The 13,121-nt window shown below is 47.9% G+C and overlaps 1 protein-coding gene across 1 annotated transcript in view; it reads left to right on the top strand.

Annotated features, from left to right (window-relative positions):
- Positions 1 to 4,837: 4,837 nt before the first annotated feature.
- HPSE (heparanase) overlaps positions 4,838 to 13,121 on the top strand; it is a 14,973-nt gene continuing 6,689 nt past the window's right edge. The window contains exons 1-7 of the mRNA XM_017820184.1: positions 4,838 to 5,013; positions 7,058 to 7,203; positions 8,555 to 8,680; positions 8,956 to 9,129; positions 9,603 to 9,774; positions 10,373 to 10,420; positions 12,464 to 12,557. Coding sequence (XP_017675673.1) covers positions 4,838 to 5,013; positions 7,058 to 7,203; positions 8,555 to 8,680; positions 8,956 to 9,129; positions 9,603 to 9,774; positions 10,373 to 10,420; positions 12,464 to 12,557 — 936 coding nt within the window. The remainder of the gene's footprint in view (positions 5,014 to 7,057; positions 7,204 to 8,554; positions 8,681 to 8,955; positions 9,130 to 9,602; positions 9,775 to 10,372; positions 10,421 to 12,463; positions 12,558 to 13,121) is intronic.

Below are 13,121 nucleotides of genomic sequence, written 5' to 3'. Positions count from 1 at the left end.
TAATCCATTAATTGCTGCGTTAACTACGAGTAGTTAATGAGGCAGTAACCTCTGTCACAGTGATATTTGTACTTGCATGCTTATCAGAGTGTACATTTTTCTTTTTATACAGCGGAGGGGAACAGCAGGAAAAAATATTCTTCCTGCCAGTTGCTAACTGTAACCTCACACTGTCCATCACTAACAACCAGCACTGTTGGGAGTTCAGATTTTGACCTGATGGATGCTTGGAAAGGAAGTCAAGTATTCCCTAGAAATGTCGGATCTCCTTTGAAAATGGCAGGAAAAGCTAGTTTGAAACAAGTGAGTGGTTTCAGATCTGCATGAAGCTGGTCTGGAAAGAAAAAGAGGCTGACGTTTGTTGTCTCTGCTGTTCTGTTTACACAGGCTGTGCTCTGCCAGATGGATGAGTCCAACTCCCCCAAGGCTTTCTCTGTGACCTTTGGGAACATCAGAAGTGAAATGAATGAAGCTGCTCTAATTTGCACTGAAACTCTGATATATGTAGCTTGTCTTATTTTTCTGAAATCAGGCTTGTCAAGCGAGGCAGTACGTGCACTTCATACTGCTTACTGTTTCTACAATACGTATTAGTGTATGATCAAATGCTTTTCATATAAAGCTTTCTTACCTGGGCTTTTCCCCTGGGTGGAGATGGGAAAAGGGAAAAAAGGTATAAAACAGATGCTGGTCATGATATTTTTGTGCTGCCGGATGATGCTGAAGTGCTTCAGTGTCAAGTACAGTACTGGGCTCATTATATATGTATATACATATATATATGTAACATGTAGGTGTTGGAATGCGTATGGTTTGGTTTGGTGGATGTGCTATGGGAAAGCTTGTGGTAAGGATGAGTTCAGGATGTTTTGGAAAGCAAAGATTTCTCACTTGCTTCAATGGGATGTTTCTGTCCTAAAGCCTGTGTTAAAGGGAAAGAAGCAACATTGATGAATTTATCTTACTTCTATGTGAAATAACAGCAGGTGCTTCAAAGCTAAGGTAGGTCATAAAAATATGCCCTGTAGGATGTTCCAGCCAATGCCTTCATAACCCACAGTAAATTGAATCAGAGCTATGGTGTGTGCAAGTCTCTTCAGGTGCAGAATAAGTGTTCTGACCTAAAACCTCAGAGCATATTTCTTAGTCTTTGTGCCTATTCACTCCACTTTCCAACTTATCCACAGAGATCAATTTTTTGTGTATGTGTGATTCCCTTCCTTCTCCTGAGTCATAATTCTGTGCTTTGAAGAATCCCTGTATGTAACTTATTTAAAACGTCTCTCTGCAAGGACTGGTAAGGTTAACGTTTAGCTGTTAATTTCTATTGTGTGAACAAGACCTATTGTGTTCCTCTGTTCTAGAAAGCCATTTCCACGTGAGTTAGTCCTGCCTAGGCAGCTCTCACTTTGTCCGTCCTTTTAAAGCTTCATTTCATCTCTTTCAGCACGGTGGTCCAGCTCTGCACATCAGTTGTAATGAGAGGCAAATATTCTCACTTAAAAGCTTTGTTCTGGTTAGTGGGAGGCTGAGTGATTTTGGTGTGTTCCGCAGCTCCCACCGCACCTGAATCTGTCAGTTGCACACTCGGTGGAAACAGTCTTTTAGAACTGTCTATAAAGCTGTGTGCACTTCAAAGAGAACTGTAGAAAGCTAGACCCATGGTGTTATTTCCAGCTCTGGATAAACAGAGCGTGTGCTGTCTCAGCCTCCTCTAACCAGCTGAGTTCAGAAATAAAAGCAGCTGAGAGTGCTGAGAGCTGTGTGCTCTGTCAGGACAAGGTCTGGCTGAGGTCTGGGGGCAGGGAGTAAGGATAGCTTACAAAACCACTTTGATAGGCATCTCTGTTTTTACAGTTTCCATGCTTTCTTGGCATCAACTTAGTTTCATCTTCCTGATGCTTCTTATACAGAAACGGAGTGCTACTCTGGCACAGGTCTGCTCTGTTCATCTGCCCAAACACTGCTATGTCACAAGAATTGTTTGCCTTTTGTATAACTCTTCCCTTCAGAATTCCCTTAATATGCAGAAGGTATATATAATATATATAAAATATAAAACTGATATATATGAAAGTATATCAGCTCTTGGTGCTTGCCCAGGAAGAGCAGTGGGGTCCCTGTTAGCAATAGCATGGTGCCGCTGCTGTTAGACAGTTGAAATTCCTGGAAAGTTTTATTTTTAGTTTTCTCTAGTTATAAAAACCTAGTCAGCACAATGTACCTAATGGCATCGCTGGCATGGGAGAAGCAGAACTGCTTTAGGAGCTGCATAACCAAAGCATTTGAATGTCACAAGGCAGGGACTAGGCTTTCTGTGGAGTGAGGAAGTGGGATAGGGTGCTCGTTCAGAGCTGGCTTCAAATAACACTCAAGTGAGCTTAAGCCTAGTCCTGGTTCTTAAGCGTTCCCCTTGTTCACACGGCACCACTCAAATTCTGCCCAAATTTCCATGGGAGTCCAAATACCTCTATACCCCTACTTTGCAATATTTAAAAATGGGTATTAATGTGAAAAATGCCCAGGCAAAAGCTGCAAATTCTTGTTTAGTACCTCTAGCTCTCATGCAAATGCTGGAAGGCATTATTTTCCAGCTACAAGTGTTTGCAGGCTGCTAAAAACATAACACATGCTAGACCTTATGTACACACATCCGTTCACAGTGACTGAATCCAAAACATAGCCTTGGCCATTTGAAATACACACCTTGTGCCTCTGCTGTTAGAAATACAGCACAGTGGCAAGTGATTTAAGGCATCTCTCCCCGAAGAAGCAAACTGAGGAAATGAAGGCAGAAGTAGTGAATTCCAACAGAAAAAAACTGTGCGCAGGCTTCATCCCCCCTGACATCTGTTAACCTTTTCTGTAGTAGCAACCTTAACTAGCTACCTGTAGTAGCAACCTTAATTAGGTTTGCAGCAATGATTTGTCACACACTTGAGCTACATTCTTATACCCTTGGTTTGCTCATGGGGCTGGGTAGTTTGTGTGGTGCTCCAGTCACCTGCTGATAGACAAATTATTCCTCTGGCAGACAGTCACCCCAGCCCTTCCTGGGGCGTAGGCATATAATTGGTGCTGCACCCCCAAGATGGGAAGTGTTACCCTGACTAAGATATTGAGGCAGTCAGGAGTGTCACTGATGTTTCCTTTTTGGCAGAGCCATGGATGTGTTTATCAAAAACTGAGTTAATTTGGTCCAGTTCTTCTAGTTCCGGTGGAGAGTTACTTAATAGTACAAAAATGTAGAGCAAGCGGGAACAGGAAGGGGCAGGCAGGCAAGCACTTGAGCCATGCTGATTAATGCTCCAACTTCGGTGTGTGTGGGAAGCACTGCACCCAAATAAAGTAACAGATTTGCAGCCTGTTCCAGCAGAAAACTGATTGAAAACAAACTCAGCAAGAAACATGGATGCTTCAGGATGAACTGACACAAGTGAGAAATGTAATGGAGATGTAAAGCATACTTGTTTAAAAACTGCAAATGTTTCAGTAGCGTGCACAGAAACTCAGAAACATAGATCAGTCTTGCAGTCCAGAAAGCCAACTATATTCTGGGCTGCTTCAAAGGAAGCAGGACCTGCAGGTCCAGGGAGGTGATTGTCTCCCTCTAGTCCAGACTCCACCTGCAGTACTGCATCCAGCTCTGGCACCCCCAAAATAAGAAGGTCGGGGACCTGCTGGAATAAGTCCAAAGGAGGCCATGAAGATGATCAGAGGGCTGGAACACCTCTCCTATGAAGACAGGATGAGAGAGTTGGGGTTGTTCAGTCTGGAGAAGTGAAGGCTCCAGAGAGACCTTACAGCACTTTTCAGTACCTAACAGGGTACTGAGACCTAAGAGAGCTGGAGAGGGACTTTTTACGAGGACATGGTGTGATAGGACAAGAGCAGAATGGCCTTAAATTGAAGAAGGGTAGGTTTAGATCAGATGTTAGGAAGTAATTCTTTACTATGAAGGTGGTGAGACACTGGCACAGGTTGCCCAGAGAAGTTGTGGATGCCCCGTCCCTGGTAGTGTTCAAGGCCAGGTTGGATGGGGATTTGAGCAACCTGGCCTAGTGGGAGGTGTCCCTGACCATGGCAGGGGTGTTGGAACTATATGATTCTTAAGGTCCCTTCCAACCCAAATCATTCCCTGATACTAAGCAATACCTGCTCCAGGGCTGCACCTGGCTGTTTCCCGACATCAGTCCCTGCAAGGTCAGCTGTTGCTGAAGAAGGAATTTTGCAAGGAACACCTTGGGGGCAGACCCAGAGCACGCTTGAATCTTTATTGTAACAGTAATTCCAAGTTTCATGTTTCTATAATTAAGAAACATCCCTGTTCCAACGGCGTTGTAGCAGGGGGAGGCGGGTTTCAATCTGACCTGGCTGTGACTCTGTTTCCCGCATTGGAGGCCCGTGGCTGGGCTGCCGGCCCGACATTTTAGCCCTCGAGCAGCAGCGTTCATCCTGCAGCGATTTTCCAGCCCGCTGTTTGTGCAGGCAGCTGCCCGGGGCCGCTCGGGCAGGGCGCGATGCTGTAAGAAGCGGCCGATCGGCTGCAAGGCTGCAAAGGCGTGAGCAGGCAAGGAACCAGCTTGAAACACAGGTTCATTTTGCAATGGTTGAGGCAGCTGGGAAGGTTGAGGCTTCAAGGGCTGAGGCAGCTTCAGGTGTCCTGGACCTGATTTGAGGCTCGAAGAGATGCGATTGCAGCCCTAAGCCGCTTCCAGGGGGTGAGGAGGGTCCTGCTCACGCCGGCCCCGTCCTTCCCGGCGGGGAGCGCAGGGCTGCACCCCCTGGCCCGCCCTCCGCGGGGGTGGTGCCGGCGGCGGCGGGCTGGGAGCGGAGGATGCTGCTGCTGCTGCTGCTGCTTCTGCTGCTGCCGGCGTTGGCGGGGGGGCAGGGGCCGGTGGTGCTGCGGCTGGGGCTCCGGGGCAGCCCCCGCGGCGAGGTGAGCCCGGATTTCCTCTCCCTTACTCTGGATGCCAGCCTGGCCCGGGATCCGCGCTTTGTCGCCTTGCTCAGGTGAGCCACGTCTCGCCTCTTTGGGCAAAGGAAAAAAGGTCCTGGGGAGAGGAGGGGCACGGCAGAGGGGTCCCCCTGGGCAAGGGGAGAGGTCCTCGGCAGGCAGAGAAGTCCGCAGCCACGGGGATGTGGGGGGAGCCCTGTCATCCCGACGGAGAACAGGAAAATGCGCTGCGGAGCGAGATGGGGGGAACGGGGAACCCCCCATGCCTGGAACTGGGTTCGGGGGAGGCTGCTGGATCACTTCTGCTTCGGGATTCACCAATTCCATCCTCCCAGGGCAGCAAGGCGGTACCTTCCGCGGGTGCGAACCGCGCCGGCTCGATTGTGCTCAGGGAATGAGTAGCTGGGCTGGGTGGATGCAGGGAAGGGGCAGCTCGGGGATAAACCTGGGAGAGAAGCTCCTTTGCGAGCAGAAAAAAAGGAGAAGGAAACTGAGGGAACTGGGGTTGTTTGGCAAACGCAGGCTCAGGCGAGACCTTATCGCTCTTTTACAACTACCGGAAAGGAGGCTGTAACGAGGTGTGGTTCGGTCTCTTGTCCCAGGTAACAAGTGACTGGTGGAGAGGAAACGACATCAAGTTGCATCAGGGGAGATTTAGATTGGATATTAAGTAAAATAGGCATCGGAACAGGGAAGTGGTAGGATCACCATTCTTGAAAGTGTTCAAAAAACCTATGGATGTGGCACTTTGGGACATAGTTTATGTGGTTTAGTGCTGAACATGGCAGTGCTGGGTTAATGTTTGGATTTTATGATCTTAGAGTTCTTTTCTAAGCTTAACAATTCTGTGAATTATACAGAACAAAGGCGTTATGTGTGGAGGGGCTGGGGGCTGCTATTCCTGCTGTTCCACAGGATAAAAATTATCTGAGCCCTCAGGTAGCTTGGCAGACTTATGTCAACATGAAGTCAAATAAATGCTGAGGAGGGTCTGTCACCACCAAAGCCGAACTGAGAGATCCAATACATGAAGTCTTTTTTCTCCCTGGGTAACACTAAACAACTCTGGACTGCTGGGTGATGGTGTTCCCTGCCCATTCTTTTGCCTCTGACCTCTCTTCTGCCTTTTCTTCCCTGCTTTTGCTCTTTTTTTTAATCTTTTTTTTTCCTTTTTTATTCTCTCTTTTTTTTTTTTTTTGGAAACTTGTCTTAATTCTTCCCTTTTCGTCTCTCTGATCCCATTTTTCATCCCACTGTATTTTTCCAGTCCTGATTTCCCTCCTCTCACCATTTTCATCTTTTCCTCCTCACCGAGGTGGGGAGAGAGGCGTCACCAGCTTTACTGGAGAGGGCTCAGGTCCCCAACCTCCAGCCCCAACCACACGCCTTGGGGTTCACTCTGGGGCCAGCCCTGCCACCAAGAGGAGTGGGAAGTACTCAGTGGCCTCTAATCTGCTGTTTGTCACCACTGGGCAGATAAGGCTGATGTGCCTGGTGTCCTTCATCCCCCAGTGAGGGTTGGGTGTCAGTGCTGCACATCCTGCACGAGGTGTATGCAAGTAACAGAGGCAGAGTTGTGTTCTTTTGTGCACCTGCTTTGCTAAAGCTAGCACCTGCCCCAGCATGGACACTTAATCTCTCTTAGGCACAAAAAAGATTGCTTTGGCTGTTTTTGATTGAAAGGGGGAGTGACGATGTAAAGTCAGTTTTATGCCCACCTTCTCAGGGGACTGTTATGTTAATGTTGCATAAACAAAACCAAAAGGTCTAGGTGAGAGGCATGTTTAGGATAAAAAAACTACCTGTTTTGAAATATCGCCTTACTTTTCTTCGAGGATTTGGCTCCCTGCCTGTGCCCATGTTCCCTCAGGCATGTCTTCACCTTGTTGCCTCATCAATGCTCTCCTGGCTCACCTGGCCAGCAGTGTCCCTGTTGTACAGTGCAGAGGGCTGGGACACAGATCCAGGCAGGTGTCAGGAGTGCCCTGAGTGAACTGGATAGCCCCAAGTCACTGCAGCATATTCCTCCAAGTACTTCCCATATTTAGCCTCTACACCAAAGCTACAGTGGTTTTCTGTTTCTCAATGTTCCTTCCTCAGCAATCCCAAACTGCGTGCACTGGCGACAGCCCTGTCTCCAGGCTTCCTGAGGTTCGGCGGCACTGAGACAGATTTTCTTATCTTTGATCCCAACAAAGACTCAACTTCAGAAGAAAAAATCCTCTGGGAACTTCAGGCACAGCAAGGTAAAATGAGCATCAATGTGTTAGACTCAAAATCATCCTGGGTTTAGGAGAGGACTTTGATGCAGGCTGGGGATGCTGCAAGGGCATGGGAGCAGTGCTGGGTGTCCTCCACAGGGTCATCATTCCTCTCCTCCATGGAGAGGAGATCCGTGGACCTTCAGCACAGTTTGTGGGAAGAGCTGTGCCAGCCATTGGAAAGTGAGAAAGAATGTGGGGGACTGAAATCTGCCAGGGCATCTCTGCTGAGACTCTCCCTTTGCTGCCCTGTGCTCCTTGCAGCAGTCTTGGGACCTCCCACACTGCCTGGGAGGTGTTCAAGGTCAGCTCAAAAGCTGTGGCTTCATTATGAAAATCAAGTAAGAGATGGAAGAAATAATCTGAGGAGAACACAGTGCATGATTTCTCTATGCTGGCCAAAGCCAGAGAGCTAGGTGGGGAGTGCAGCCTTGCCCTCCTGTGTCTGACAGAGCAAGCACGGATCCACTGGAGCACTGCCAACTGCTTGAGCTTGGTATTTTCTCTTTAAACTTAGCAAAAGCACGTAAACCCTTCTAGAGGTGTTTCCAATGAAAAATTTACCATCTGTTCCTGTGGTACATAGAACAACAGTGCAATCATACCTTACTGTACAACCAGGGGTGCTCGATTTTGAGGTCGAGTGGTACTTTTCCCTTCGTATCACTTCCCTAAGTAGCTGCCTCCTGTGACCCTGGCTCGTGCCTTCCTCTCTTTAGGAAGAGGAACCTCTTCAGGTTGTGGCTTGTTTCTGGTTTGTGTGCCAAGAAAAAACATGAGCTCTGAAGAACAAGTGTCTCATGACTCCTGCCAGTGTTGCTGCTGGAGCCATGCAGGGGATGCAGCGCTTTCCTCTGCACAGGACGGGCAGTGCAGGAAGCATTGCCCTGTTTGTGCCCACAGCAAGGTGGGCTATGATCCCAGCCACACCACTGCATGCCAAGACAGCTTATCTGCTCCTTGGGCATGGCAGCCTATGCTTTGTCAGGTCACTGGAACGAGGGTTTCCGGATGGTGCTCCAAAAAAACAGTTTATTGGGGGTTGACTGCCACAATACCAGCTTACAGAAGCACAGCTCAGTCTTCCCTCACCCCACTATCTCCATCACCTCAAACTGAAAAATATTAATTTTTTACATATTTATGCATCAAGCCAGCCCTCTTTTCCTATGTCGTTAATGCTATGGAAGTAGCAATGCATTTCACAGAAGTGCACGACCAGCTCTCAGGCTGGAACCAAGAAACTGTGCTTCCTCCTGAGGGATGCAGCCCTTCACGTGTTGGACCCTGGCTATGAAGGTGAGGACTTAATTCCTATCAACCTTCTACCCTGCAGAGGCTTGTGGCTCAACACCTGTGTTCTCTGCTGTTGAGAAGCTGCTGCTGGTCCAGTGGCCCAGCCAGGAGAAGCTGATTCTTGCTGAGCAGAACTGGAAAAAGCACAAAAACGCCACCATTACAAGTAAGACTTTGATGGATTTCTCTGTAGGGTTTATAAACAAGGAGGTGCAAATCTCTGCCCCACAGTAAAAGGGTTGTAGGCTGTCAGGAGGTGAAACCACTGAAAAATAAACATTTTACCTCCTTAGCAAAATATTCAAAGAACTCTTTTTCTACTGTTTGCACATCTGCAGCATCAGACTAAATAAATATGGGCAGTACAATTGTTGCTTGGCTGGAGCTCAACTAGCACAGTGTAACCTTGGGATAAGCATACTCCCTTTCTCCTCTGTGCAGAAAATACCCTGGATATTCTCTACAGCTTTGCAAACTGCTCAGGGTTTCACCTGATCTTTGGACTCAATGCCTTGCTGCGGAAAGGTGGTTTGCAGTGGGACAGCTCGAACGCCCAGGCGCTGCTGGACTACTGTGCCTCACAGAGCTACAACATCTCCTGGGAGCTCGGGAATGGTAAGTGCAAAGCCTGTTTGTTGGCCAGGCCAGCTGTCACCTGGGAAAGTACCACCACAGGGTGTGGGCTGGTAGTTTTGAATCATGTGGATGATGGCACATAAAGGCAAGGTGATGTTTTATTAAGAAACATTAAGGTCTTAATTTGCAGGGAGGGATTTCATGAGAAGATCCAATGAATGAGCAAATTGAGGTGATTTTGCTTCTCCTACCAAGGCTTTTAGATCAGGTGAATGATATTCCTCAAGGTGCAGGATGTCACCTATCGAGACTGGCTAGGATAGAGTGCTGGAGAGTAGCACGCTGCGTCCTCCAGGCTTTTGATTTCATGCTTACTACCTTCAAATACCTCACTTGTACCCTGCCGGATCAGGTGAAGCCTTAGGGGACTGGTGCTCCCCATGTGGAACAAGCTGCCCTATTTTGTGTCCCAGAACTAGAGTGGGGTGTTGATGTGCACGTGTCTTTCCCAGAGCCCAACAGCTTCAGGAAGAAATCTGGCATCCACATCGACGGCTCCCAGCTGGGGCAAGATTTTGTTCACTTACGCCAACTTCTGAATAACTACACCCTCTACCAGCATGCAAAGCTCTACGGTCCCGATGTTGGGCAGCCCAGGAAGCACACACAGAGACTGCTGAGAAGGTAGGGCTGTGGGGCACCAGCAGCACCCTCCAGGGTGGGGCAGGTGTGGATAGTGGTACTTTATCTGCATGCAGATGCAGGGGGCATGAGGACGCATCTGAGCAGGGTTTTAAGGATTTTCTGTTCCAAATCAATAGTACGGATGTACAAATGGGCACATCTGGTCTGTTTGAGAACAATTTCATTGCATATTTCCTTAAATTGGAAACATGGATTTTTTTCCCCTTGACTGAGGACAGCTAAAGCCTTACCTGCATGCATGAGCTCAAGGCTTAAACATTCAGCCGGTTGAAACTCAGCTGCTGGCAATATGTCAGTGGTCTGCATGCTTTTCCACTGAGCACTGGCTGTACTGCTGTGCTAACAAGGGCTTTTCGCCCTAGAAACCCCTGTGTGTTAAACATTAATTCATCCACCCAGCAACCTGCTGAGGCAGCCAGGCTGCCCAAAGCCTGTGGTCCCAAAGCATTCCCGATCACTGCTGCCAGCCGGGGGCAGAGGGGAGGGCTGTGCATGGTGGCTCGCTTGTGGGGGGGCCATGACCCATCACCAGTACCTCCTAACCCCCTGCTCTCCACCACATTCCCTCTGGTTGCAGCTTCCTGAAATCGGGAGGGAAGGTGATCGACTCTGTCACGTGGCACCAGTAAGTACCACTTGAATGCCATTGTCACTCTGATTATTGCCTGTTTTCTTCACAAAACGTCAGTTTGAACATCTCAGCAGGAAGGAGGGGGGTGAAATACCCTTTTCAGCAATTCCTCGGGGGCCTCTCCACAAACTTTTCTGTTCAGAATAAGAGAGGAATTGAGGGAGTATATTAGAGAAGTGCAGAATCCTCCAAAGAGGCTACTTGGTGCAGAGACCCAAAAGCAGTGGTGGGGGGTTGTAACATAGGCACAGCTGCAGGGAATGCAATGTGTGCAAGACAGTCATTTTGCTTGCTAAATATGTGCATGGAGAAAAACAGAAGTGGGATGTGGGAAAAAAGATGACGTAGCAGCTTTTCTTCTCACAGGAGCGTGAGGGGTTAAGTCAGTCATATGGCTCTCTCCTGCACGAGGAGAGTTTCTGCAGCGGTTGAGCCTTTTTGCATATGCATTTCAACAGGTACCAAAAGCTAGTGAGATCTGAGCTGCAGTCCTGGTTGTTTCAAAGCTCCAAGCTGCCACTTCTTGCAAATAAAATGCACTTTCCCATGGGAAGAAGAGGGTGTTGTACAAAAGGAAAATAAGATGGCTCAAGCTTACTCAGCAGAGATGCCTCTGCTGAACCTCTGTGAGAGTAGAAGGGTTTTAATGTAAAGTTTTAAACAACTAAGGGTGGCTGGACTTTAAAACAGAGTCAGTACTCCTGACATTGATTCTTTTCTTGGCTTCAGAAAGGCTGAACCTGCTTGAGTGAAAGTTTTTCTTGCTGAAAACTAATTCAGGGAGTCACTGATGATCCTGTTGACAAATGCACCCAACTCCTTCTAAAAAGTGCAACAGAAGCCTCATGAGCTGTGTTGTGCTGTCTTTTTCTCTCTATTTATGTCTACTTGATATAAATGAAAGCCCTGCAGGTCTGGCTGACTCCTACCCATGGAGAAGGGATAGTAGCTTCTCCTGTTCCCTTAGGTTTGCTCTCCAAGTGAGTGTGGGCTCTGTGTGGGTAGCTGGCCCTCAGATCCCACCTGCAGTGCAAGCAGCACTGGCACAGTCCCAGCCCTTTGCTCTTATGCCTGGCTTAGATATGCAGGTTTAAAAGGCTCAGGCGGCAAGTTGGCAGCAGGGCACCTGCCATGAAGCCCTCATGCTTGAAAGACTTTTCCGTGCGAAGGCAGGTTTTTTTCCCGGAGTCAAATGCAGCACAGTGACATGCAGCAGTCAGGTGAGAGTGGGAAAAGATGCACATACTTCTGTTACATACATATGTGTATATATATATGACTCGTCTATGCATTTTGAACTGCTAGAAAGGCACGAAACTTGTCCTCTCCCCTTCCTGGGCTGTTCTTGCCCTTCCTGTGGCTGCCTTTGCTTTAAGTGGACATGTGTTATTTTCTTTACTAATTTAGGATTATCAGGTTTTAGCTTCCCCCTGTGGCTGGAAGACTTCAGCTACTTCTGGTAGAACTGAGTGACAGCACAAAAAATGCAAAAACCACAAGGATCCCAATTTCCCGTTCTTTATTTGGACAAACCAGACTTAAAAGCTCTACTGCTCCTAGTGAAGGCCAACCTTCATCCCATAGGGATGCCTACATCCTGTTCCCCTCCAAATGGCCAAAATATTCCAACAGAGGGACAGAAGCTGGGATCTGATATTTTTAATATATAACTTGATACAGTAATGCAAGTACTCATCTAGGAGTGTCGGACTCCACAGCAAGAGAAGATTTGCAGAAGCTGGCTTTTACCCAGTGATGTTTTCCTAATTCTAAATGAGTAGAGGCAAACAAACCTACTACTTTTGCTGTTGGAGATTTCTGTGATATCCTGCCTCCATCGAGGTAGTTATACCTGACAGTCCCTTAAATACAAATGAAATATCTACACATTTGGAAAGCAAAATAATAAAAAGACCTGGACAAAAAAATAGTGCTGTGGATAAATGTATCAAGCAGCTGAATACTTTTGGTGGTATTTTGTACCACTAGTGGTATTTTTCCTTAATTTTGGCTATGTTTTTTTTTTCCTATTTTCAGTTACTATGTGAATGGACGGAGTGCAACAAGGAGGGATTTCTTGAGCCCTGAAGTGCTGGATACCTTTGCCACAGCCATACATGAAGTCCTGGAGGTACCTTGTCCTGTTCAATCATTCCCATGTTCGGCTTCATAGAATCATAGAATCAGCCAGGTTAGAAAGGACCTCCAAGATCATCAAGTCCAACCCTTGATCCACTACTGCTGTGGTTACTAGACCATGGCACTCAGTGCCACATCCAGTCTCATCTTAAAAACCTCCAGGGACAGAGAATCCACCACTTCCCTGGGCAGCTCATTCCAATGCCTGGTTACCCTCTCTGTAAAGAATTTCTTCCTAACATCTAACCCAAACCTTCCCTGGCACAGCTTAAGACCATGCCCTCTTGGCTTACTGATAGTTGCCTGGGACAAGAGACCAACCCACCTGGCTACAACCTCCTGTCAGGGAGTTGTAGAGAGTGATGAGGTCTCCCCTGAGCCTCCTCTTCTCCAGGCTAAACAACCCCAGCTCCCTCAGCCTCTCCTCGTAGGACTTCTGCTCGAGTCCCTTCATCAGCCTCGTTGCTCTTCTCTGGACCTGCTCCAGCACCTCAATATCCTTCCTGAACTGAGGGGCCCAGAACTGGACACAGCACTCCAGGTGTGGCCTCACCAG

Source organism: Lepidothrix coronata, unplaced genomic scaffold (genome assembly GCF_001604755.1).
Source record: "Lepidothrix coronata isolate B3197 unplaced genomic scaffold, Lepidothrix_coronata-1.0 Scaffold79, whole genome shotgun sequence".
NCBI classification, from domain to species: domain Eukaryota; kingdom Metazoa; phylum Chordata; class Aves; order Passeriformes; family Pipridae; genus Lepidothrix; species Lepidothrix coronata.
Note: the sequence above shows the minus strand (reverse complement) of the source record. Positions and strands in the feature narration are given on the sequence as shown.